The following is a 26,960-nucleotide window of genomic DNA, read 5'->3' on the forward strand; positions in this document are numbered from 1 at the left end:
AATTGGGTTGCTGCTCACTTGAGCTTGGCTCAGGTGGGACACTGCTCAGTGTTGAGGAGGGCTTGGGGAAGGAAGGCCATTGAGGAAGGCTGAGTAGAGAGGATGGAGCAGACTGGCCTGATGTGAACCAGGAGGAGGCCACGGCGAAAGCAGCCGAGAGGTGCTTGTGGAATCAGGTTTACAGCTGTGGTGGACAGGAAAGCTCGGGCTCAGGACCTGGCCCCCGCACTTACTGGTCAGGAGCTGGGGCAGGACACTGCTCCTTTGAGTCACTGGTGATATTATCCCCTTTTCGTGGTGGTTGTGAACATTAAGAGAAAGCATGTGATTAAAGGCCCTAACAGCAACTCTCAAGTGGTAGCCACTTGGAAATGTGTATCGTGAGACAGGATTGGGAGGCTGGAAGACGGAAAGAGTGTGAGGAAGGCTACGGTTTTATGTGAGATTTCGTGATAAACCCATTTTGAATTCTAGGCTGAAGGGTCATGAAGTCCCCCGCCTGCTCACCTTCCCAGTGAGCTCTGTCCCAGGAGCTCCCGCAGAGTGTGGACTTGATGGATGGCATATTCTTCTTGCGCATACTTGTCATACTGCACAGTTGTTGACACAGTTGTTTAACCTTGCACATTAAAGCAAAATTATGTCCCTTAACATTCCTTGCCAGTCTGTCCTTAGGACTTCCCTACTTCCCCCCTAACAACTGATTCCCTGAGGAAGCTGTCACCTCTCTCCTGGGGAAAGGAAGGTGCCATTGCATGGCTTTCTCCTGCAAAGCCTATGGCCTTTGTCAAGGGCGCAGCAGTGTCTTCTGCGGCTCCTGGAGTGGTCTGAGGAGGTTTCTTCCATTTGGCCCTTGGAATGGCCTTTCTCTGCACTACACACACGTTTTGGGCCCTGGGTCATCATGTTCTACTTTCCCCTCTTGTAGGAAGGGAGAGGATTAAGCTTCTTGTTGTACTCCCAAATGTCAGGTTTTCTTGGCTTCCAGAGGACATGGTGCCCCTTCATCTTCCATCTTCATCACTCTCCCAAGGACATGCACTGATTTGTTCATGTTCCAAGAAGTTTTCAATCGTGTAATTTTATCACCCCAACAACTTCATGAGGTCATACAGAAGACATCATGAAATCCACTTTAAAAAATAAGGAAACTGAGGGCCAGAGAGAGTGAAGCCCTTGCCCAGAGCTACACTGCAAGCCTGTCATCTGCTCGGGTGATTTCGTTTATGTGCTAGTTCCTGGGAATACACCAGGAAGCTACAGTGGCACAGGCCTTGTTCTCACAGAGCTACTAGTCTGCACCAGCAGCACACATTAAACAAACACACGCCAAAAACGCCATTGAATCACAGTGTGGTAGGTGTGATGGGAGGAAATATGTGTGGACAGCAAGAGCAGATAGTCTGTAAGGGTCTCTTGGTGTGCTCCTGTGCTCATGAAGTTGTGCCCTTCCCTGTCTTTGAGCTGGACTTAGCTGCCATGGCTAAAATTCAGGGAATTGGTTTGCAAAAGTACCCCGGATATTGGTAAACTGCCTTATGGCGTCCTGGGCCATAGTCCATTATTACAGTGGGACCGTGTGTTTTTAAAAGTTCTTCAAACCTGATGGGACCAGGGAGTAATTTACCTGTCCCATCTCTTGCCTGGTGGTCACTGGAGTTGTCCACATGACTGTCCCTTTCTGCTGCATCTTGAGCATCTCTTCAAGCTTTCTGCAGGTGAGGAAGATGGTCTTGCCTCATAAAGGAGGCCTTTTAGGGCTCAGAGATTTACAAGTGATCTCACCCCACGGCCAGAGCCTCTGCAGACATTCTCAAAGTCATTAGGAACTTGTCTAATGCTGTCAATTCCAGGTGTCTTTAGAGTGGAGGAATTTATATGACACTCCTGTCGTATGCTCCCTTTTCCCCAGGTATGTGTCTGACTTCACCAACACTCTCCAGTCAATACGAAAGAAATGCAAACTGGATGATATTCCTTCCAGCTCCATTTTTCAGGAAGACTGGACGGCTTTTCAGAACTCCATCAGGTAATGGGGTTGCAGTTTCAGCATGTGCCTAGTGTTGTGGGTATAGTGGAAAGATAATATATGCATTTATAAGCTATTCATTTTTCTCCTTCACTGCCTCTTACAAAAAGCTAATCTTCTAGACTCTGAAAACAAGCCAAAAAATGAAAAACCAAACCCACCATCAATAATAGCGAAGCACCAAAAAAGCCCCTCTACTCATAAAATACTTTTTAAAGTTCTTTATGAATGCCTCATGTCCATTAATGACTTAAATTGTTTATATTCAGTGTGAGCGGGCGTGTGTTCTCTGTCGTGCTATGGTTCTCTGCTCCCAAATGGCTTATCAACTATGCTATTAGATTGGGGTAAAAAGAAATCTAGAAATGTCTTTAAAATCATTCTTTGCGATATATTTTCTAAAGAGCCAGCTACTCTTCACCTGGCCCGCGTCACCCACTTAGATTTCCTGCCTGGGCCTGCGTGCCTGTGGCATGGACAGTTCTCGGCAAAGCGACCCAGGCTGTCAGGTGGCGCCAGCACTGCCTGGGACTGTTGGGGTTACTGCCTCGTGACTCTGTTCCGGCTTTTTATTCTTTCGTGAAATTGAATGCCCTCGGTGCTAACCACATCTTCCATCATCTGTGGTGACTCGACATAGCAGGAAATATTCTGCACAAGTTTGTTGTGTTGCTTCAGAGCGAGTGGAATATTTTACTTTCTCATAAACCTTTCTTATGATGGAATGCCTAGATACCCTGGTGATGATAGCCATTTTTAGAGAAAGTTAAAAGTTAACTAGACTTAAGATATTTTTAATCCTTAGATTTGTCCCGACATTATGAGTTTGGTGTTGAAGGACTTAGTAGCTGGAGTTTGACTCCTGGCATAAAATTACCTGAAGATGAAAGAATTATTAAATGCGTGCGTGATGATCATTCAAGCTTTTCTCTGGGAAACCAATGAATTAATCCTCACCTGCCTTTCATGTGATCAGAGGGAGAGATATACTTCTAGTATCAAAGCGGTTTTTTATGCCTTACAAATAGGCATTTAGCAAATATTAAATAATAAATGTTGATTTTAAACTTTAGATACAAAATATTTCCAATCCATTTTCTCAAAGAAAGAACTCACTGTTTTGGGAAAAACAACAACAACAAAAAACCTCACTCTTTTGGAAAAGCAAGTTTATCTGTGGAGGCGATGGATAGAGTTATGATTCATAGCGGGAATGTTAGTGACATGGAAGATATTGGAGGGGACCATTTCCATCAGTCATCAGTTAGTAAAACATTCAGCTGGGCCAGCAAATGGTCAACAAGTTTCCCAGAACCCAGCTCCACCAAAATAAGCAAATAGTTACAAATTTTATGAGTGAGACAGTGTTTGTCCTGTAAATGTTGGCATTCCAGGTACTTGAACTTGAAGAGCTTTCTGTTTTGTTTAGGATCATAGCCACCTGTGGAGAGCTCTTGAGGCAGTGTGGAGACTTGGAGCAGCAGCTCGCAAACAGGTAGGAGTGGGGTCTCGATGTCCTGTAGCCCAGGGCTCTTGGTTAGGAGGAACACAATTCAGCACACATGACAGCAAGGGCACCAGATGGTCAAATCTGAAAGCCACACGGCTCAAGCACTGTCTGTACCTGGATATAAGGTGTCAATATTGTCACATTAAACATTTATTGAGTCTCTAAGCAGGGCAAGGCTCTGTCCTACTTGGCAGTGGCCATGTGATTGGGGTTTGATATAGAGGTCTCAGCCAGGAGCAAAAGGGCGTGTTGTTCCACATGATGAATGGGCTGAGCTCCTGCCGATGGTTTGTGCACCTGCTATTGGACTGAACACAGGTCCCTACAGAAGCAGCGTTACAGCAGTGCCCGTCTCATAGCATGGGGATTAACCCAGACAGCCCGCCTGCCTGGCCCTGCAGCAGAATTCTGTGCTGCTGAGCGGTGCGTGTCAAAGAAGAGTTTTGGACTGCTCTAGGAAAAGATTGCTCTATCCCCCTTCTCTCCTGTGATACTGCTGGGGTTTTTGTGTTTCTTTGACTTGGCCCCATTTGGACAATTTTTCCCCTCAGAGAACTCCCAACTTCCTAAATTTCCTTCTTTCTTTCAACTAAATGCTTCATTCCCTTAGTACAGCTATCTCTACTCCTTAGGAATTGAGAAGCTAACAGAGGTCTTTTTTTTTTTTTTTTTGGTAACGGGGATCAAACTTGGGTTCTTCCCATTGCGAGGCAGGCGGCGGAACCTCTGAGCTAAATCCCTGGCCCCACAGTGGTCTTTTTTTATTGTTGTTGTGGTACTGGGGATTGAACCCAGGGCTTTTGCATTGAATTACAGGCCCAGCCCTTTAAAAAAAAATTAATTTTTTAAAAATTTGAGTCAGAACAAAGGCAGGGCAGGGGGCATCACAATCCCTGACTTGAAATTATGCTACAAAGCTACAGTGATAAAAACATCATGGTACTGGTAAAACAAAACAAAACAAAACAAAAAAACCCCCAAGGATCAGTGGAACAGATTAGAAGATACAGAAACAACTCTAAACACACTCAACCACCTTATCTTTGACAAAGGGGCCAAACACCTTCACTGGAAGAAAGAGAGCCTCTTTAATAAATGGTGCTTGAAAAACTGGCTTTCCACTTGCTGAAGATTAAACTAGACCCATATCTCTCACCATGCCCTAAACTAAAACAGAAATGGATCAAAGTTCTAAATATTAAAACAGAAACTACAGATCTGCTGGAAGATGGAATAGGTAGAACTCTTGAAGACATTGGTGTAGGCAAAGACTTTATGAACAAAACCCCGATTGTGCAGGAAATATCACAAAGAATCAACAGCTGGGAATCTCATCTTATTAAAAAGCTTTTGCACAGCAAAAGAAATCACCAACAGAGTGAAGAGACAACCCACAGTGTGGGAAAAAATTTTTGCCAGCTCTCCCTCAGACGAAAGACTAATTATCTAGGGTTGGGGATTTAGTTCGGTGGCACCGCCCCTGCCTTGCAGGTGCAAGGTCCTGAGTTTAATCCCCAGTACCAAAAAAAAAAAGGACTAATATCTAGAATATATAAAGAACTAAAAAAAAAATCAGACCCCCTAAATTTAAAGACCCAAATAAAAAAATCAGAAATGAAGAAATACTTCTCAGATGAATAAGTAGAAACAGCAAATATATGTATGAAAAAATGTTCAACATCACTGGTCATTTGAGAGATGCAGATGAAAACAACACTGAGATCCCATTTCACTCCTGAAATGGCTGTTATCAAGAAATGAATCAATAACAAATGCTGGCGGGACTGTGGGGAGAAAGGAACCCTTCTCTACTGTTGGTGGGAGTGCAGACTGGTGCAACCACTGTGGAAATCAGTGTGGAGACTGAAAAAAATAGGACTAGAGTTTCCATTTGACCCAGCTATTCCCCTTCTTGGTAACTTCCTGAAAGACTTAAAAGCATACTACAGTGATACATGCTCACCCATGTTTGTAGCAGCACAGTCTGTAATAGCTAAATCCTGGAAACAGCCCAAGTCCCCATCAACTGATGAGTGGATAAAGATGTGGTTTTTTTATACAATGGAGTACTATTCTGCCATAAAGAAGGATACAGTTGAGACATTTCTAGCTAAATGGATGCACATGGAGAGAGACCTGACTCTTAAGTGAAATAAATCAGATACACACTAAGTACTGCATTGTTTCTCTGGTGTGAGAAACCGAAAATTTAAATAAGGACCAAAATGTATAATAAATATTGGGAAATGGGAAGAAAATGTTCAAATGAGAAGGTGAACAAGGGAGGGGGAAAGGAAGGAAGGGACAAGGGAAAAAAGATAATAGGAAAAAAATGGAAACAGCTTTCGTAAGTAAGGAAGGGTAGAGGGATTGAAGGGAGGGGAAGGGGAATGGGAAAGGAAGGAAGGAAGGTATATCACGTACGTGTACAAATTTCCTACAGTGAATGTTATCATTATGTATATTAAAATGTACCAATAAAATAAATTTTAAAAAACATTTGAGCCAGGGTCTGACCATGTTGGTAAATTGCCTAGGCTGAGCACGAACTTGTGCTCCCCCTGCTTCAGGCTCCCAGAGTGCTGGGATTATGAGGCGTGTACACCATGCCCACTTTGGCAGTGGTCCTTTTTCTGCATGATGGAGTTTTAGTGGCAGCGAAGTCATAGCCGAGGCTCCTGGGAGCAGGGTGTGGGGTAGGGTGCTGCTGAGAAAGGGCCAGACTGGCTCAGAGCCCACACCCTGTGTTGGCTGTCGGCCCCCAGCTGTTCGCCTGCCTTTGTCCCTGACACACGGACCATCTTTTAAGTCCGGGAGTTTTCATTACCACCATGGACCAAGTCTTGCAGCAGGGTAGAGTGGGAGGAGCTGTCACTTTCTGTAACCCTCACACAGCCCAGCACAGAAATTAGGTGGCTTCTTGGAGTGACTAAAACCAAAACAGCACAGGCAGACAGTGGCTTGTGTGTAAGTGATATAAATGAAGTCACCACCACTCCCGTACACACACATGCGCACACAGTGGGAAGAACCTGCTGTAGGGGGCAGGTCTGGGTCAGTCATAGGGAACTCCTAGGAAGAGGTAAAACTGTAGCACTTACATAGATAAAAGAAACCCACGTAGCATGTTATTTTCATAATCATAGTAGTTGCTCATTTAACAATCAAAATCACCAGTATTCAAAATAAAAACTCAATGTACTCAACCTAAAAAATCCTTCTGCCCTAGAGCAAATATAGTCAACAGTCTCCCCACTCCCCACTTTTAAAATTTATTAATTAGATTGAATCCAGACCCTTTGTACCAAGCCATCCCCCCTTTTATTTTAAAGTAGGGCCTTGCTTAGTTGCTAAATTTCCCAGGCTCCCAGAGCGATGAGGTTATAGGCAGGGACCACCGCACCTGCCCCCCTTCCCCACTGTGTAACACTTGGGCTCTGGTCTTAAGGACTTTATGGGGACTGACCCGTTAAGCCTCCTCAGCCCAAAGAGCTAGGTGTTCTTCTCATCTCCATTTTAGAGATAAAGGGATATTGAGGAACAGACTTTGATGTAGGTAATTTTTTTAGGTTAAAAACTTGTTTGCAGAAATAACTGTCTGAGGCACTGATTGGAAGCTTGGTGTGGCCTGGGTCCTCCGAGTCTGTGAGTATTTATCAGACATCTGTTCTCGTCAGGACATGCAGATTTTCCTTAATTTTTTTTACCTTCCAAAGGGTAAGAACAGATCTGGTTAGTAAGGCAAATGGGGTGGTGATGGGTAAAGAAGGAGCCTCTCTAACTGCACTTTGCAGTCCAGAGAGAAGGCTGGGCCCCACTTGGCAGGAGACGAGCAGCCTGGTTGTCCAAGACAGCTGCTGCAGAGCTGAGATCACCCGAGCGCTGTCCCTGGAGAGGGACGGCCACCGCCTGTGTCCCATCTGGGCCGAGCTCATCGTGTCTCCCATCAGTCTCACCTGCAGGACCCGGCTCCCCCAGGTCCACTGGCAGCTGCCTACATTGCTCCAGACCACTGCAGTGCTGAGCCTGCCTTGGGGCTCCAGGCTCCTGAGGTCACCTCTTTGAGGAAGGGGACCATCTTGTGATTTATGGGCCGAGTGAAGCAGCGCTAGTTTGGTGTTATCTGAGAGGTTTGTCCTGGGCAGCTTGGGTGAGATGCAGGGAGATCGCCATGGCCTCTCTGTTCTCTGCGGTACCCACCGCTTAATGTCCGGAACACTGACTGGCATAGCAGTCCCTGACTTCTCACGGTTGTGCTTGCAGGTTTTCAGCTTTATGATGGTACAAAAGGGATGCACATCAGGAGAAACCACACTTTGAGTTTAGAGTTTTCTATCTTTTCAGGACTAGTGATTTCTGGGTTCTAGCCCTCTCTCACGATGCTGAGCCACAGCTCCCAGTCAGTCCTCAGAGCCAGTACTCTGTCACACGCTGTGTTGCTGAGCTAGGGTGTCCAGTGGGTTGGGTGTGTCCAATGTCTTTTGGACGTGATGACAATTTCAATGCGTGAGGCCTTTATCCTTATAAGTCAAGGAGCTGCTTTTACCAGGAAAGGGCCCGCGTAGGACAGTTCACAGAGACAGGTTTGAGGAGCCCGGTGTAAATGTATATGCTCCCCTGGCTGAGGAGTGGGTAATAACTTGGAAAGGACGCAAGTTGAGGGGACAGGTGGTATGGTGGCATCCTCCTCTGTGCTCGCAGCCCGTGTTCTCCTGGCACACGTTGAACTCTCCCATTAATCTCTGAGCTTCATAAAGGCAAGGGCTGTGAAATCCATGTGATGTCCCCATCCTGACTCAGCCTTTCACGGTAATAAGAAAGCATTTCTTGAAAAGAAACCAAGTGTTGGTGAGGTTTAGTTCATAACACTAGCAGCTTGTGGTGGGAGACCAGATACTAATGACTTGGTCACCTGCTGAAGTCTGAATGAAAAGGAAGCTAGGAAGAGATGCCATTAGTTTTGGGAGGCTGGAGTTGTATTTACTCTGACATTTGAAATTACAGTGTCTGCTAGTGAAAATGTCACCCATATACCTAGCTTTCTTTAGTTTGGACGGCAGGATGATGCAGGGGGCGGGTTCCCCTGAGCTGCCTGAGACAGAAGCATATATTGCGGGGACCCCCAAAGGAGAGTAGACTCCAGAGGGCAGTGATTAGGTTGCCCCTGCTCTCTGGTTACTAGGCCCAGGGTCACTGATCATTCAGAAAACTTCCTGAGTGCCTGCCCCGTGCCAGGCACCATGCTAGGTGCTAGGAGCTCCGAGATGCAGAATGCTGAGTTCTGTCCCGGGGTCTGGAGACAGTGGAGTGGGTGACTGTGCTGTGAGCACAGCAGAGGGACGTGGCGGATGGGAGCCAAGGGCCAAGTGCCGGCCTGCAGCATTGGGGAAGGTGCAGGGGAGGGAGCGTGTGAGCAGGGCGTGCACCTGTGGGACTCCGGGGTGGGGGTGGGGCCGGTGGCAGCTGGAGGGGATGTTTGTCAGAATTGGAGGGACCTGCCTGCCTCGCCTAGGCATTTTTAGTTTTATCCTGGATGACAGGTATCTCTGGCAAAATCAGACTTGCCTTTTGGAAAGAGCACTCTGTAACCCTTCCAAGGACAGGTTTAGTGCAGTATGGAAGGGTGAGTGGGGGGGGGCAGCTGGAAGGCTTCCGACAGGAAGCAGAGAAGGCTGGGGTGGGAATAGGTCACAGCTCAACAGACCAAAGACCAGCAAGCTGAAGCAGTAGGACAACTGTGCCCGGCAGAGGTGGGTGGCTGCTTGTAGCAGCAGTAGTTTCTGAACAAGTCTGTGTCCCTGGGGTCTGTTGGCAAGTACAGGCCTTCTTTGAAAAAGAGAGTGCTGCCTGGAAACCCCTGTGCCCGAGGCAGTTTTTGTTTCCAAGAAATTTCATGAAGGAGGGGTCAGGGAATGAGCCACATTTGGGATTTGTTAAAATGCTTCTTCCTGAAATTCTGTGCACATTTACGTGTGGTGGCTGAATGGTAAAGGGGCGCTCGGGAGAAGAGAACGCAGGGTTTTCTGCACAGGGAATGGTCATCCTTGGTGGAAGTGGAGATTCAGCTTCCCAAGCAGAGTAACATGGACTAGCAGAGAACCTCTGCTTGGTGTCTTTCTTTCTTGAAGAAACTGAGAAGCACAGCCTCTCTCAGTAGATCTCTGTAGCATCTGTGCAGCACCACACAGCCCAGCGTGTGGGCAGGGACATCCTGTGGGTAGAGGCACAGGGTGAGCCGCCGTCGCTTCAGCCCGCTGCCAGGCCTGGTGTCTTTTGGCATCTGACTGCCACACAGTGATGTTCGTGTGGCCGGAAAGTCTACACGGATGGTGCACAGTGCTCCAGATGGTCGTAAGTGGAGAGCTGCCCTGGGGTAGGCTGGCTGTCATCTTAGTAAGATGGCATCTTCCGGGGGCATGAGTATTAATAAAAACACCTGGCTTTTCTTGTACACCTGAGGTCCAGCTCCTCCTAAATGACAGAGGGTACCATCGCTTCCTTAGGAATGGGACCTTAATTCAGTCTGCCTCATGAGGCTATCCAGTGAGCTAGTAAGGAAAAATGGGGCTGCTTTAGGAAGAAGGCTCTGTACGAACAGCTCAGGGTATAATAGTCATCACTTTCCTTGCAGGATTTTGTCCACAGCCGGGAAGTATCTGTCTGACTCCTACAGCCCTCGGAGCCTGGCTGGCTTTCAGGAGAGCATCTTGACAGACAAGAAGAGCTCTGCCAAGAACCCATGGCAGGAATATAATTACCTCCAGAAAGATAACCCTGCCGAATATGCCAGTTTAATGGAAATACTTTATACCCTCAAGGTATGGGAGCAGATACATGGCGATCTTTGCAAATGAAAGCTTTTTCTTGTTCCAAGTCTTCTGGCTGTGTGTGGGCCCTGGGCTAGGGTGTTGGGATTTTAAGACACCAATAAACTGAACCCATTGAGATGTAACTGAAGGAGTTGGGTAGATGGATCTTTATTCTGATAAAGCCCAGGTTGGAGAATGTGGCTTTTGACCTTGGCCAGAGGGACCTGCTGTACTTCAGTCCGCAGTTAGGTTTGCCCACAGCATAGGTGAGCTGGGAGCCCTTAGCCCCTGTGCAGTAGAAATCCCCTCTTTCCACATGGCAGACAGGGTGCCAATTAGATGCTGCCCACAGGCAGGCTGGACCCATAGAAGAGGACTCTGCCTCAGCGCTGGAGAAGTCACTCCTTCCCCTGGGGAGGATGGAGAGGACCAGGACCAGGACCTGCTGCAGTGCAGGCTCCCCTGCAGGGAAATGTGCAGACTTGGGGATTATTGTCTCCTCCTGTTTTTTTCTTTAGAGTCTGTTTGTTGCCCGTAAAGCTGCCTTTGACTTTGAACTTTGAGGCCTTTGAGGTCCAGGCCCAGAGAACTTCACAGCCAAGGGAGTGAGTCACACAGCTCCCTGGGAATGGCCCCCAGGGCTGTAAGAGAGCCACAGGCATCTGTTCGGAGCCCTTCCCTCTTCCTGAGGTGGGTTTTGCCCTCACTCTGTTGGAGGAGACGTTGCTGTTCCCACAGCAGCAAATGAGCCTGCAGCTCTGACCAGCCTGGAGATCTGCCGGTGGACCCCATGAGCCTGGGCACATCTGAGGCTCCTGTGTTGCCCTCCCACGGCCTCCCAGCTCTCAGCCCCTTGACCTGCCAAATGGCTGCATCTGATCTTGACCAAGGCTTTTCTTAAACCAATTCTGTAAACTCATTCATCCATGCTTCTGAGATTAAGTTAAAGCAACTCTGTTTATCTTTATTGCTAATCAGATTTATGTCTGTTGTAATCGGTTCATTTATCATAGCAAAACTAAGGTTACATTTTCCATCTCTGTGTTTTCTCAGGCTGTTGTTGGTCCTAAGGACTCACACAGGCTGTACATACTCTGGCTCTTAGCCTAGTATAATTGACCTCACCTCCCTGAGAATCAGGGCTCTGTCCATTATTCTTGTGTTTTTTTGCATTTCTTTTTTTTTGGTACCTGGGATCCAACTCGGGACCTTACACCTGTGAGGCAGGCACTGGAACCACTGAGCTAAATCCCCGGTGCATTATTCTTGTTTTTGATAGGAAGCTTCTGATCTTTTTTCCCTCCTCACCTGTCCCTGAGGAATAGTCACAGGTTAAATTTTCCTAAACTGCCAAACCATGAACTCATGTTAGCCCAAATCCATCAGAATCACCGAGGAAATTGAATTAAAAATATAGTTTCTTGCCCTTGAGGGTGTAGCTCAGTGGTAGAGTGTTGCCTCACACATGTGGGCTGCATCCCCAGCATGGTTTTAAAAAAAGGCGTCTGTCTGTGTGTGGTGTGTGTATATGCACTGGCACGCATGTGTGTGTATGTAAATGTTCCAGGGCTCCAGATCTGGTGGACTCTGATTCAGTATTCCTGGATGGAGCTTGTGAGTCTGTCGTTTAGCTTGCTTCCCAGGGGCCTCGCGCACAGCCTGCTTTTGGAAGTGCTGTGATGTGGAATCCCCTTCACTCTTTACCTTTCAGTGACTTTTCAGTGTGTTTGACTTGTGACACTCAGATTCAGGGCCTGACAACTTGCCTTTTGCATTTTCTTGTCTTAGGAGAAAGGGTCCAGTAATCACAACCTGCTGGCTGCTTCCCGGGCTGCCCTGACTCGCCTGAACCAGCAGGCTCACCAACTGGCATTCGATTCCGTTTTCCTGCGCATCAAACAGCAGCTGCTGCTTGTTTCCAAGATGGATGTGAGTTTCCTGCCCACTGACAGTGATCCTTTCCCCTACCCCCCACTATCCAGCATAGTCTCAGGCCTCAACCTTAGACCTCCCTGGCCCTAAACTTAGGATCCTAGCCGGGGATTTAGCTCAGTAGTTCTGCCGCCTACCCCCCAAGTGCAAGGACCTGAGTTCGATCCCTGGCACCAAAAAAACCCTTAGGATCCTGCATTACTGCCCTAGTATCATTTCAACTTCTAGCTTAGCCCAAATCTCTTCTGATACTTGTAGCTGTGTGGGTGCTTTATTTCCAGGTTGCGTCCTAGGATCATCAATGTTGCCTGGTGGACGTTCCACACTTGGAGAGCATAGCCAGTGTCCTCGGGGAAAAGTAAGGGAGACTGCTATGTAGGCTAGGTCAGAAGAGTGTATTGTCTTTTGAGGTTGACTCGCTTTCATGCCACAGGAAACATTCCTGGAGAATTGGTTCTGGAGCTTTTATTCAGGAGAGCAGCATATGAGGTTTGAATCTGTTTTTGAGGGGGATTTGGAGAGTTTTGCCACTTTCTTCCCTGCCTTTGGTATTTAGCTGTTCTGGAGTCCTCTCATATCCTTGCCTTGTGCTCCTTTCTCTTTTCTGTCTGTCCTGACACTATTTTGAGGCATTGCTTAGAAGCCATATGTTCTCCACTTTCTGCCTTCCTAGTGTCTTCACTTTTCTTTTGGATTACAGGGTGGTACAGCTCCCAGTTAGCTGTGTTACCAGCTCCTCAAGTCCATTGGGATTCCACACTTATGGACCTTAAATACCTAAGAGATCCTTTTCAGAAACAGCAGAACTTGTGTGGCATAATCACAAGGTCTTTGCCTTTCTGCTGCCTTCTAGAAAGTACAGCCGGCCAGGAGTCCAGGCCTCTATCTGATTTTGGTTAAATCTCATCTTCTCCTGGGGCTCAGAATCTCCATCCATATAATGACTCAGTTTTACTACATAAGTTTAAGGTTCCTTCTAACCCTGACATTTTATGATTCTGACTCTGTGAAATGCCGTGGGGTCAACTCCTGTCAGGTTCTGCATTTCTAGCATAAGGTGGAAGGGAAGAGCGGAGGGGAGCTGCAGCGGAGCTGACTCGGGGGCCAGGCGGTCAGGTCCCAGACATGACCCATGCTCGGTCCTGTTGCATGCAAAATGGAAGTTACCTGTCCTCCTGTGAATCTCTGCTCCAATCTCTTTCTCATGGTAGCACGTAGCTCTCCTCATGTAGATCCATGAGGGTTAAAGGAGATTTTGTACATGATAGCATTTTGTACAGCACCAGCCACAGAGTGCATGCTTAATAAGTAGTGGTTTTCTTCCTTTCTGTGATTCTGGTTTTTTCAAAAGGAATGACACCTATATATATATTCATTTGCAGAAACTGAACCAGTATAGGAAAGAATAAAGAAAAAATGCAACAAATCTTTTCAGAATGGCACCATCCAGAAATAAGCAGTGTAAACATTTGGTGCTGAGCAATCCGGACTTCATGCCCACTCATAGATACTCTGAAAGTTGATAGATCCACGGGAAAAATGGAGTTATATTACACATGTTACTTCTAAAAAAGCAAATTGTATACAATATAAATTTTTCAACTAGGAAAGAGAAACTAAATGAAACCAACAGAATTGTTGGACTGGAAATCATTGTTTCTTTTATTTTTGTTTTTTGTTTGTTTGGTTTTTTTTTTTTTGGTACCGGGGATCGAACTCGGGGCCTTGTGCTTGCGAGGCAGGCAGCAGAACCATTGAGCTAAATCCCTGGCCCTGAAATCATTGTTTCTTTATCACCAAAGATATTAGCTCCTGGAAGATCGGTGCAAGATTAAGGAAAATAAAGATTATAGAATCATTGCTTTTTGTTAATTATATTTTTATTTTAGGCAAATACCAATATTAATTCACTTGTTTTGAGGGAAGAGGAGATTTGTATTCTTTACATGTGTCATCTCTCCTCCCTGTCTCTGAATTCATTGGCTCTTATATTTTTTTTCTGTTAAAGCTTAGCATACTGACCTTCCGTTCTGAAACCTTCATTTTCCCGGTTATTTGGCCGAGTGCTACATTTAACAGGTTTAGTGCTTCTTGGCTGCCCTCTTGCCTCTACTTCTGCATTCCAGAGTTCATGATCACGGTTTAGGCCGGGCTGTGGGCTCTCACTTTCCCCGTCAGGCTTTCCCACAACCTTGTGGACTGCCGGGAACACACGTGGCCAGCTTTGAAGCTTAGAGGGAGTCCCCTGGGAGCGGCCCACGCCACACAATACAAAGGCAAACACTTGGGCCTGAGGATTTGGAAACTAAACCCCAGTCGGTAGCTGCTTGTTGTCGACATTCGCTGGTAAATTGTATTGTACTTTTAGGTTGTAAGACCATAAACCAACACTACATTCAGTTTCAGAATAGACATTGACATTTACCTCTATTATCTGGTGACAGATGGATAGAAAAGCCCATTTGAAAGATATTTACAGTAAACCTTGAGCAGTTAAAACTAAGCTACAGCATTTCCCCATTGTCCTCTTCAAGTGCACTTTTGCTTGCTTTTGAGCATCTCCTTAATCCAGGGCACTCTGTCTGGCCCTCTTTGTGAACTCCTTTCCGTGCTGCTCTTTCCCGGCCTCCTGCACCCGAGCTCATTCCCTGCATCCTCCTGCCTCCTCTCTGAAGCCCGCGGCCTTCTCTGGGGTGGGTGTAGTTGGCGGTGACACTGCTCTTTGCCCCAGCATCAGCCCTTGCTCCCGTCCTTCCATGTGTGTCACCGCTGGTCTCCCGGGAGCAGTTGCTCCCCCACCCTGTCCTCTTTGCGTCCACCACCGATTTGCACAGTCAGTGCCCTTGTGCGGGTTCTCCACAACCTGGAATTGCTGTTGAGCTTTTCATCGCCCTCAGCAGCGCTGCTTGCTGCAGATATCTTCGCAGAGCCCTGCTCTGATGTGGTTTCTCCATCAGAATCTCCCTCCCCAGGGCTGATCTCATAGTCTCTTTTTAAAACTTTTTGCTGTGGGAATTTTCACACATATCCTGAAGGAAAGAGAGAGTGTAAGGAACGTCATATGCTTGCATCACCTGCTCCTGGCCAACCTGTTCCGAGTATACCCCCTCCTCTTAAAGTATAAGGACTCTAAGAACACTCACAATACATAACCACCCCTAAAAAAGAGAGAAAAGATAGCCACTTAAGATCATCCATTAGTGTTCAGATTCCCAGTTGTCTTATCCATGGGATCCCAGATGCTGCACAGTGAAATTTATTTGTTGATGGTAATACCTTTCCCTCACCGGGTGTTCAGAACTGTGCGTTCTCCTTCCACCTTTGTTTCTACCTTTGTATGCCACATGCATCCTGTGGCCAAATCCTTCCTTAGTCACCCTGAGCTTTTGCTCCCCTAAAGGATATAAAACCTTGCATCTGATGTGAGATCTGTCAGTGGAAGCCTGCGTGCGTGCGCGCATGTGTGGGTATGCACAGGGAGAACAGGAGCGGGGAGGACAGGCCAGGGTGGGAGCTGGGCAGGGTGGGAGTGTCCCGGGTCTTGCTTCCCCAGGTAGCTTCTGACACCAGGACCAAGTCCTGCATTCCTTTGTGTCCTCTCTGCAGAGCTTATCATGAGACACCGTTCATCTCGGGTACTTGGTAAGCACAGATGGTTGGAGCGCTCCTCCTCAGTGAATCGGGGGTTCAGTAGAAAAAAATACAAGCTGTGTTGAAGTGAAAGTGGAACCTCAAGCAAGAACAAGGAGTCTAGAAAACTAAAGTGCAGGAAAGAGTGGGGATGAAAAGATCTCATCTCCAGCAAAGAAAGTGTGCCTGAATCGGGTGGGCCCCGTGGGGAGGCCTCATATGGAGGCTTAGCCTGGGCTGGCAGCCCCGTGAATGTGTCATTCCATTCCTGGAATGCCCCTTAAAGACTCAAGCAACCAGATCGGGCATCAGGTGGCTGATGAGAGCAGCTTCAGTGTAACCTTGGGGGTCACTCCCAGAGGCAGCAAGGAAGGGCCTTATATTCCTGGCCAGCTTTAGGGCAGCTTGGGGTCTTGTGAGAGCATGCCATGCTGAAGTTGGAAGCACATACGTCCTGCTGATTTACCTACTCATAGGATAGTGGGAAGCCACGCAGCGACATGAGAGACATTTCCGTTTTAAGTGGCAAGAGCTGTGTGCTGGTACTGAAGTCCTCCCCCTGCCAGAGGGCACAGAGTGGACAGAGGGCAGCGCTTGGGGTCTGATACCACTCCTTGTTCCTCTGAGTTCCCAGTCAGTCAAGAAATAGAGCCCCAAAGTGGATAGAAATAAAAGCAGCCACTTTACCCTGGGGCAGAGTAATTTTGGTGACTGAGGTTGGGCTGTTCCTGGCAGAGGGGCTTCCTGAGCCTCCTCCCACGGTCAGGGCCTTCCACATCGACTCTGAGGAGAGGTATGAGGTGTCCCATCCTCTTCAGAGGCCTGAAGGCTGAGGTTAGCAGAGCTGTCTGCACTCAGCAGCGTTCTGTGGTGACCGGCGACCCTCACCATGCAGAGAAACTCAGGCCAGGGGGCGTCTGACCCTCTTCACATTCTCTGTGAGATGAGCAAAAATCCCTTTGACCCGGCACGTAGTTGGGCTGAGCAGGTGGGTGTGCCTGTGCTGTGAGTCTGCAGGAATTCGGAGAGAGACAGACAGACGGACAGACACTGACTGGCTGCTGTCTCTAAGGTGGGCTTCAGGGAGCCTTGGGGAGGAGAAGCCCCTGGTCTGCTGAGTGCTGGTAGTTCCAGAGGACAGCTCTGACCACAGCCTGCACCCTGCAGTGAAGACCACGGCCTTTGTGTCCTTCCTCTGCACCTTCCAGGGCTGCCTGGTTGCCGTGGCCTTGACTTTCTGCCCTCCCTTCCTAGAGCTGGAACACGGCCGGCATCGGAGAAACCCTGACGGAAGAGCTGCCCGCCTTCAGCCTCACCCCTCTCGAGTACATCAGCAACGTAAGCCTCTGGGTGCTTCTCCAGGCTATCCCCACTCTTCAGACCTCACCTTGTCTTTTGATTCTGGCCCTCCGAGGTAAGGTAGTTATCACCCCTTCAGTGCTGACCAGACCTTTGCTTTTGGATAGTCTACACCCAGATCTCAGAGTTGAGGCAAGTGCAGCAGAGCTACAGAGCAGGTTCAGACCCTGCGATGCTCTCGGCCTTCCCTGTCTCTCCCAGCGTGAGACTGGCCAGTCCCTAAGGGCGTCAGAGTTGAGTGTCCAACAGGAAATTTTGATATAGGAAATCAGGAAGCAAGTAGCCACATCTTTCTCCATAGCTTTTCATAAGAGCAGCATGTGTGTGTCAAGTTCAGCGTTTAGTGACCACCTACTGTGTACCAGGCTCTGTGCCGAGTGCTTTCATGTTTAACCTCACAGCAGCCATACAGATCTCTTCAGAACAATTGTTATGGAGGCTTCACATTAAAAGAGAGCAGAGCAAACCTTCAGGGGGCAGGGGCACTTGGCCCTTTTCTTCCCACTCACCCCAGGGGGTTGATGGTCACACAGGTGCTCCGCACATGGCCTTTCCTTCCACACCTTCCTGCAGTCCCCTCCAGCTCAGTTGCTCTGAAGTGCTGGTGTGTGCAGGAAAGACTACGGGAGTACTGTGCCCCGGGGCATGCGCTCTCACATCCTGGGAAAATTGTGGGTTTCCAGGTTATTTCTCCTGTGTGCCCGTACCTGAGAATCCACCCCTTATCTGAGTCATGACTATCGGAATAGGTAGACAAACCTAGGGAGTAAATACTGTAGCTTCTTTTCTTAAGGATAGGAATGGGGAGTAGGAACAGCTCCTGAGAGGCCGGAGTGGTGCCGATGGTTTGCCCAACACTGTGGAGTTCGGAGTTTGCGGCAGATACACTGGCCACCACCGGGATGGGGTGTTCTGTCTGCTCTGCTCTCCTGGGACAGCGTGGAGACTGCAGTGGCAGATGCCTGCCTTCTGCTTTTTGGTGCACTGCCTGCTCGCTTGGACCAAAGACCTCTTAAGATAATCGTATTTTTAGAATCCAGACAATATGCATTACAGGCTCTATGGATTCAGAAAATGATGTCGCTGGAAGGGACTTGAGAGGTTACCGCATTGATGTTAAGGTTGAAGAAAGGAGGGCTAGGATGAATCTCAGGGTCATGGCCCTTTCTGGTCCACTGTGACCTGAGTTGTAGGTACCGTTGTCTCTAGAGGCTGCTGACCTGGACCCGGGAAGGGAACATATGTCAGGCTTGCACTGATCCCCTGCAAGGACAGTGCCATGAGCTTGCTGTTCAGTCGTGCGTATCCCGTGATATTAATCTCACCCGCACAACAGCCCCTTGATGAGTTCGTCCTCATTTCAGAGACCACGTAAACAAGATCCCAACAGAGTTCATTGCCCAGAGTCACAGTGGCAGAGCCAGGATGTGGCCTAAGTCCATCTAACCCAAAGCGGTTCATTTTTCTCAAGTCCTAGAGTTTACTCAAACAGGGTGTCAGGAGTGACCTGTTGAATATGTCAGCACCATAGACAGATCTACAGGTGTGGCTATTAGCATCTTTTCCACATTGATTTCCCAAGAATACTGTAAACATCAATATGATTCCCAAGCAAAGCCTGGAGTCATTCCCTACAACCTAAGGCCAGTTTGTTGAAGTTTGAGAGGTCAGGTTATTGGAACTTTGTGTCTAGGTGACACTTGGCCTTGCTGATGACTACTCAACCCCCAGATTCATGAGCATCGTAAAAGGGTCAAGCATGAGAACATTTTAAAACAACCTGTGCACCAGGCATAATATTGATGAAGCTTTATCTCACGTAAAACTGGGTCAATGGAATTAGCCAAAGTCTGGTAGCTGCAGATGAAAGGTGTACCAAATACAAGAATAGCTAGGGCTTTGGCACATAGTAGGTGCTCAAGAAGTGCTTGTTGGGTGCAGTGAGGTTTTTTTTGTTTTTTTTTTGTGGAACCGGGGATCGAACTTGGATCCTAGCGCTTGTGAGGCAGGCAGCAGAACCACTGGGCTAAATCCCCAGCCCTAAGAAGTGCTTGTTGAATGGAGTTACAGGGAGGAAATTCCAACACCAGAAGGCAGCATCCTTCCCTCCCTCCAGACTCGTGGGGAGGTGATGAACATATTGCCATTTTCAAGTGAAATGTACAGTGCTCCCTGTTATAAGTGAAGTAAGTGGCCACTTGCCTAATTTGGTTGAAGGATTATACTAAGTAAATAAATGAAAGGGAAAAAAGTGACATTTAACCATCTGTGAAGCTCTTTGGGGGAAGACCAAATTAAGACTTTCTTGTTAGCACTGTGGACCATTAGCTGTTGTGTCTCACCGTGGCCAGCCCATGATAAAGGTTTGGAAACACAGGTGGAATCCCCCAAGCTCTCTGAGATGGTGGGTTTTGGGGTCTGTGTTGACTTCTGGGTGCCACTTTCTGAGAGGAGCTTGTCACTTTGGAGGCAGTGCATGAGGCCAGGTTGGAGGAGCTGACTTTGATGTCCTCTGACGTGTAGCTCGCAGAATTAAGTATCAGTGACGAGAATGTCATGAATAATGGCCAAAAACCAAAACCAAAACACAACAGGCTCAATGATTTTAAAAAAAGTGTTGTTTCAATTAAAAAATAGCCTTATTTTGAGATAAAGCATGTACTTACCGTACAGCACGAAACAATTGTGAGTTGAAATAGAAATGGTGCCTAAAATATACCCACAATGACAGTTAGAGGCATCCCTGACAAATGTGAGACAGAGAGTGTGTTAACTACAGGCTCGTCCCTGTTGTCGGATAGCCTATCCTTTGTGGCTCCCCACAGCCAGAGTTGGGGATTTTTATTTTCTGATCTTAATTTTCTAGTTTGTATTATGAAATAGTATTAATTTTCTTTCCAAATTAATTTGTAACTATAAATTGCTGTTTTCAGACAAAATTCCTTCCTTCTCCTGGTTAAATCATCTAGAAGGGAGAGAACCAGATCCAGATCTAGAGGACAGGGTTTGAATTCCTGGTCAGCCGTGTACTTGTTGGCATTAGCATCTTACAGGCTTTCGTCTGTGAACAGCAGTAACAACTCATATTTACACAGGGCTTTAGGTCAGACAAAGCACTGTGCTCTCCATTACCTCACTCGGGGTAGGTTGTGTTGAACATTCCAGAACACTAAGGCCTTTCCTGAGAAGGATGCAAATACAGTCTTATGCAAATGACTTTTGGTTTGATTTTTTAAAAACATGTTGCCTTAGTCTTACCACACACTGCTCATTCCCACTAGTATCACCACATGCTCATGCTCGCGTGGACCCCGCAATTTTGTCTCTTCCCTTCATCTGAATGCCCCTCCTGAGCTTCTGTGTCAGGCTGAAAGTGCCTTCTTTTGTTTCAGATCGGACAGTACATCATGTCCCTGCCCCTGAATCTTGAGCCGTTTGTGACTCAGGAGGACTCTGCCTTGGAGCTGGCCTTGCGAGCCGGGAAGCTGCCGTTTCCTCCTGAGCAAGGTGAGAGTGGGCACCAGAAGCAGCTCGGGGGCTTCCAACACCCACTCCCCTCAACACATGCATCTCCGCAAACTTCCGCTGAAACAGCTGTCAGGATATTCCTTGGGAACTAAGGAAGACTGGGCCATGCTCCCACTCTGAGGCCGAGTCCTAACGCTGCTTTGCTGTGTGCAGAGCACTCCCAGGAGCTGTGCGGAGCCCCCGAGGAACTCTCCAGGTTCCCATGAGGTCACAGAAGGCCCCGCCCCACCAGCGCTCATGCCCTCTGCTCCCTGACCCTGACGTGGGCCTTGTGCCACATGGTACAGTGCCACCGCACAAGAGCAGTTTTGCTCTAGGTCAAAAATCAACTCTTGGACGTAAAGGCAGCATTTCTTTTCCAGATGCCTCTGGCCATAGCTTGCTTCTAACTCCACAGGCTCCTCGATCGAGGCAAAATTACAAAGAAGTTTAAATTCTTCCTTTTGTAAATTACTTGGGCCAGACAGATTTCAACAGGGACCACATACTTGCTGATCAAAAGTCATCTTAATTCTTAACACTAGGCATCATAGGTTCCTCCTCACCCTTCTTGCGAGGTTGCACAAAGAAAAAAAATCACTTGCTTGGTGGATTTAGCAGTTCCTAGGGAGTTACCACACTGAAGAAAAAAATCACCTCAGAAGGTTAAATATAAGCATGCTAAAAGATATCCTGTGTAAATGCAAATAAAAAGAAAGGATGACTGCATATCTGTAAGATGAAGTCACTTCAAATCAAAGATAGCAATTGGGACCAAAGTGATTCTTTTATGTCGCCAAAATACAGATCCCACAGTGAACTGTAATAGTCACACACCCATCAGTGTCAGATAACACAGCACTGAAATATAAAAAGAGCAGCTGTCAGATAATGTGATAGGAATTTGGTAGAACCACATTACCTTGGAGAAAACTTTTCTTTTTGGCTTTAACAGATCAAAAAATTAATGAGGGGGCTGAGGATTTAGCTCAGTGGTTCCACCATCTGCCTTGCAAACGAAAGGTCCCAAGCTCGATCCCTGGTACCAAAAAACAAACAAAAAATTAATGAGGATGAAAGAGGAATTGATCTGAGTGGAGTATCATGTGTTTGTAGTCCCTGCTACTCAGGAAGCTGAGGTGGGAGGATTGCTTGAACCCAGGAGTTCTGGACTGCCCTGAGCAGCGTAGAGAGACCTCATCAGAGAGAGACAGAGAGAGAGATTGAGCAGGATAATGAGTGTGCTTCATTTAATCAACACATCAGACTTTTATCCCATAGAAAAGAGACATTGTTATCAGATGCCCATAAATCATCTGCAAAAATGCTATTAACAAGCTGGCCCTGGTGGTGCATGTCTGTAATCTTAGCACTCAGGAGGCTGAGGCAGGAGGATCACTGTGAATTCAACCCCAGCTAGTGCTGCATAGTGAGTTTAAGGCCAGCCTGAACTACAGAATGAGACCACCGCAAAAAAGCCCAAAAAACCAAAAACCAAAAATGTTACAGATGAAACTTCTGTAAGTTTCATAAGATTATAAACATGAAGGACATGTATATGATTTTTTAAAATGACAGGTATTTACAGTTTAGACTTTAACATGTGAAACTCGGTAAGTGTGTTAGTTACTTTTCTCTCATTCTGAAGACAAAATACCCGACACCCAAAGTTGAAAGGGAAGGGTTTATTTGGCTTACAGTTCGTAGCAGTTTCAGTCCATAATCGGCTGACTCCGAGGCAGGGATGACAAACAGGCACGACAGAGCAGAAACAACATGGTGCACACAAGGCAGCAAAGGTAACAAGGGATCTTAACAAGGTCTCCCTGCCCTTTTATTCAGACCACTTAGGGCAGGGTGAGTGGCACTCACACCTTTAACCCTAGTGCCCCTGAGCCTAGCATTGCATCATCCATTCCAGCTTCACACACTCTGGATCAAGCCTGTGACCACATGAGGCTTTTGGGGGACATCTAGACCCTAACCCTAACCCTAAGCCAAAGTGTGAGTGAATGTTAGTATACTCTTAGGAGTAAGGAAGGGGAGACCTTTTATTTTTATTTTTATTTATTTATTTATTTTGAGACAAGGCCTTGCTATGTAGTTCAGGCTGGCCTTGAACTCACTACATAGCCCAGGCTGGCCTCAAACTCATAGTGATCTTCCTGCCTCAGCCTCCCAAGTGCTAGGATTTCAGGTGTCCACCACCACGCCTGGCAAGACCTTTTAAAATGAAAGAGAAACTGTAGAGGAAGTTGAAGAGTAAATGATAAATTGGAAGAAATAGCCACATTTATGACCAATGATTTTATAAAAGGTTTTACATATCAGTTTAAAAAAAGGTTGCGTCCGAGGATTTAGCTCAGTGGAGCCGTGCCTGTCTTCCAAGGTCCTGAGTTTAATCCCGGTATGGGGGGGGGGCAATAAAAAAAGGTAAATACCCCATAGAAAAATAAGTAAATAACAAAGGCATTCACATAACCTAAAAACACATGAAGATGTATTAACTTCATTATCTTCAAATAACTGCATGAGAATAGGATATACTATTTTATAAATGATTGCATTGTGTGTACACATACAGTTAGCCCTCTGTATATGTGGGTTCCTCATTTGAGGATTCAACCAACATGTATCAAAAACATTCGGAAAAAACCATTAGGTTTGTACCAAACATATACTTTTTTTTCTTGTCATGATTCCCTAAGCAAAACTAACAACTATTTACATAGTTTCGCGCTGGATTGGGTCCTACGGATAATCTACAGCGGACTTAATGGAAGGAGGATGTGTGTAGGTTACATGCAATACCAAGCCATTTTATGTCAGGGACTTGAGTACCTCGGGATTTCGGGACCTGCGGGTGTCCTGGAGCCAACTGCACAGATGCTAGGGACACTGCATTTATACTAAAGTGATTATATTTAGTATTGGTAACAATGAAGGAAGCAGTTTAAATTGTACAATTTGAATTTCTGGATTGCTGTTTGACCTAAGGTCAAAGGCCTTAATGATGTACATACCTTTTAGGTCAGGAATTGTACTAGATAATTATGCTAGTAAAGTAGTTACAAGTATGAATCTATCAAAGCAATACATTGAAAAATGAGAAACTAAATATTAGATTTTATTAGTACATCCTATAGTGAAATGCTGTGTAGCCATTAAAGTATTATAAAAGAATATTTAATCACTTGGAAAGCTGTTCTCAGCATATGCAATGTGAAGATCAGTTATGAAGTGGTGTATGTGGCATGATTGCATTTTAAAAGCTCTATGAATATAAATGCAGGAAGGAGAACCCAGAGCACTGTGATCCACCACTGTGAGTCGAGTTGTCACGTCCACTTTGGGAACAGCTTGTCATCTATAGAAAAAGGGGTGATGTGCCTACTACCCTTTGGCCCATCGGGTTTCAGTCCTAGATACAGACCCGAGAACCTCTTCCACGTGTGTCCCATGGACATCTAGAAGCATCTTTGTCATGGCTTGGCAATAGCCCCAATCTGGAAGCTACCCAAATGTCCGTCAACCATAAAGTGGATGCATACTTTTATAGTATGGCGGTGCAGTGACATAGTAAATAATATGAAAAAGGAACAGACCATAGCTACATGACATGGATAAATCACAGTCATCCTGGTGAGCAAAAGAAATGAGTCAAAAAGAATCCACTCAGCCACAGCTAGACAGCACAGTGGGGTCCGTGTGTGGGGACAGGCAGTGGGTGGGGTGGGAGGAGGGCCATGAGGCCGGCCGCTGCCCTCTGTGTGTGCCTGTAGGGTGTGGGGTTCCTGGGTACTGGCGGGAAGGCACCCGGGAGGTGTTTCGTGGCCATGGGCTTTGTGGTTATTCTTCTGCAATCTGTTTTATGCATTCTGCCATATGGACGATGTACAGTACCTTACGATTTAAAGAAGAAATATGAAAGATAGGACCTTGTAGATGGAGAATCAATTGGCAAAGCTTTGTCTTTATCAGGAGTCGCAGTAAACCCACCTGCTGGAGGCAGCGGCTCCTCTCTTGTGTCCGTTCTGGAGAAACCCACATGTTTGTCCCCACAGAGGTGCCTAAGAGGCTCATTGCTGTGTTGTTCATAGTGTCAGTTCAACACAGTGCACGTTGTTCTCACTTGGGAAGTAGTTAACTATCTCGTGATGGCTCTGTAATTTATAAATTTTCTTTATAAGGAATGAGAACCATTTGTACTTACAATGAAGATCTGCAAGAACATTGTTAAAGTAAGTTACAGGGCCCAGGATGTAGCTCAGCAGCACCGCACCTGCCTTACAAGTGCAAGGTCCTGAGTTCAGTCCCGGTACCAAGAAAAACCAGAAAAGAAAAGAAGGTATCAAATAATACACAATAATTTCTGTGCTTTGAAAACTGTCATTCTGTGCATCACATACTCATGTGAAAGCACCGAGACAGATCTGTCTGGAAGAACACATACTGCGGGGAGCAGGGCTGCCCTAGGCAGGAGGGGAGCAGAGGCATGAAGGGCTTGTACTTTTACTCACTAAATTTCACTACTGCCTGCATTTTTTTACAAGAACATATTTTTCTATTATGTATAAAAATACACCAAATGTTAAAATAATCATTATTGAAGGGCTATGAGGTCATATAACTGATTTTTATTTTCATCCACTTACTAATGTAATTTTAAATTTTTATTTATTTATGGAAACTTGCAGGGATCAAACCAGGCCCTTGTACAGGGAGGGGAATCACACATCCGCCTCTGAGCTACACCCCCAGTTCCTTAATACGCTTTTTACACTCAGCAGTTTTTTCCACAGGAATTTAATACTCAGATAATATAATCCAGCCTCAAGAACAGCTCTTTGTTTTTATATTCCCCTCACTTTTTTTGCTGGAGCAATTAAATCAAATCTCAGATATCATATCATTTCTCCCATAAATGCTTTATGTGTCCCTCATTGGTAATGATTAAATGCTGGCTCACATTCTGTGGGAAGAAGCTTGTGATACTGTGTATGCTGTCTTTTGCATCATATCAGGAAGAACATAGTGTCCTCTTGTTCCACTAAAATATATATGGGTACACTGAGCGTGTAATTGTTTTTACTCACGAGCTCATTTACTCGCTCTCTTAGCAGAGCTTACTGGTTGTTCACTGCATGCTCAGCACCGGGTTGGGCAGTGTTCAGATGGCCTAACCACAAAAAAAAACCCTCCAACCTGGTCAGAAACATAATAATACCAACAGCAGCCAATCTGGCTGTGTCTTTTTCTCTTCCTTTGTCTCCACATTTTATTATGGCAATCTTTAACATACAGAAAATTGGGAAGAATTATACAGTGAACATCCATATACAATCTGGTAATTTCTAGCATTTTACTTAACCTTGCAAGTTATAAGAACCAGCTGGTGCACAGGTAAATAGCTTTTCCTGAGGGATGCCGTGGAGGTTTAAAACCTCTGAAGTCCTTAGCCCAGGACTTGCACTTCATGTGTCGGTGGTACAGACCGCTCACCACAGGAAGTCCCCGCACCGCGGGGAGCTGGCCTGCCGGGGCGCAGCTGAGGTAGCGGCTCCCTCGGGCTCACTTGCAAAGGCCTTGCTCAGACTGTTCCTCAAGTCACAGGCAAAAGCTAAGGTCGGGCCAGCAGACCTGACTCCATCGTCTGTTTCTGGAGTTTCCTCCCCCAGACCGGATTGTGTATGCACGTTTGCCTTGGGCACATTTGTGCGCACCGACCCTTTCGAGGGTCAGGTGGCCCAGAAGAGTGCGTCCTGAGCTCTTGCCTGGCTTTCTGCCCCCAGGGGACGAGCTGCCCGAGTTGGACAACATGGCCGACAACTGGCTGGGCTCCATTGCCAGAGCCACGATGCAGACCTACTGCGACGTGATTCTCCAGATCCCCGAGCTGACCCCGCACTCCACCAAGCAGCTGGCCACGGACATCGGTGGGTGCCCATGGCCAGGTGGGGGCAGCGCTGCAGCTGTCTTTCCCCCTTGGCCTCTAGGAATGTACCCATGTCTCTTCTTACCATCGACTCTGGATTGGCCATGAGGCTGGTTAAAAATGGAGACTCACCGGGCCCCATCCCAGGCATTCTGATTTAATCAGTCCAGGTGCATCTTGGCCATTGCCGAGGGGGATTCTGATAGGCTGCTGAGGGCTAGAGGCCCCCCAGGAGAGCTTCAGGAAGTT

General features: G+C 46.8%; 1 protein-coding gene across 4 annotated transcripts in view; it reads left to right on the plus strand.

The window, feature by feature from the left end:
- Cog7 (component of oligomeric golgi complex 7) overlaps positions 1-26,960 on the plus strand; it is a 69,809-nt gene that overhangs the window by 39,470 nt on the left and 3,379 nt on the right. For all 4 annotated transcript variants that reach the window (XM_087208868.1, XM_013076358.3, XM_004855942.4 and 1 more), the window contains exons 10-16: positions 1,913-2,029; positions 3,459-3,524; positions 10,171-10,357; positions 12,137-12,277; positions 17,165-17,248; positions 20,662-20,776; positions 26,569-26,712. In XM_087208868.1, the coding sequence (XP_087064994.1) occupies positions 1,913-2,029; positions 3,459-3,524; positions 10,171-10,357; positions 12,137-12,277; positions 17,165-17,248; positions 20,662-20,776; positions 26,569-26,712 (854 nt within the window). The remainder of the gene's footprint in view (positions 1-1,912; positions 2,030-3,458; positions 3,525-10,170; positions 10,358-12,136; positions 12,278-17,164; positions 17,249-20,661; positions 20,777-26,568; positions 26,713-26,960) is intronic.

The sequence above is a fragment of the Heterocephalus glaber genome, unplaced genomic scaffold, assembly GCF_053883595.1.
Source record: "Heterocephalus glaber isolate CG9 unplaced genomic scaffold, H.glaber_assembly_v1.0 deba00000943, whole genome shotgun sequence".
In the NCBI taxonomy this organism is placed as follows: domain Eukaryota; kingdom Metazoa; phylum Chordata; class Mammalia; order Rodentia; family Bathyergidae; genus Heterocephalus; species Heterocephalus glaber.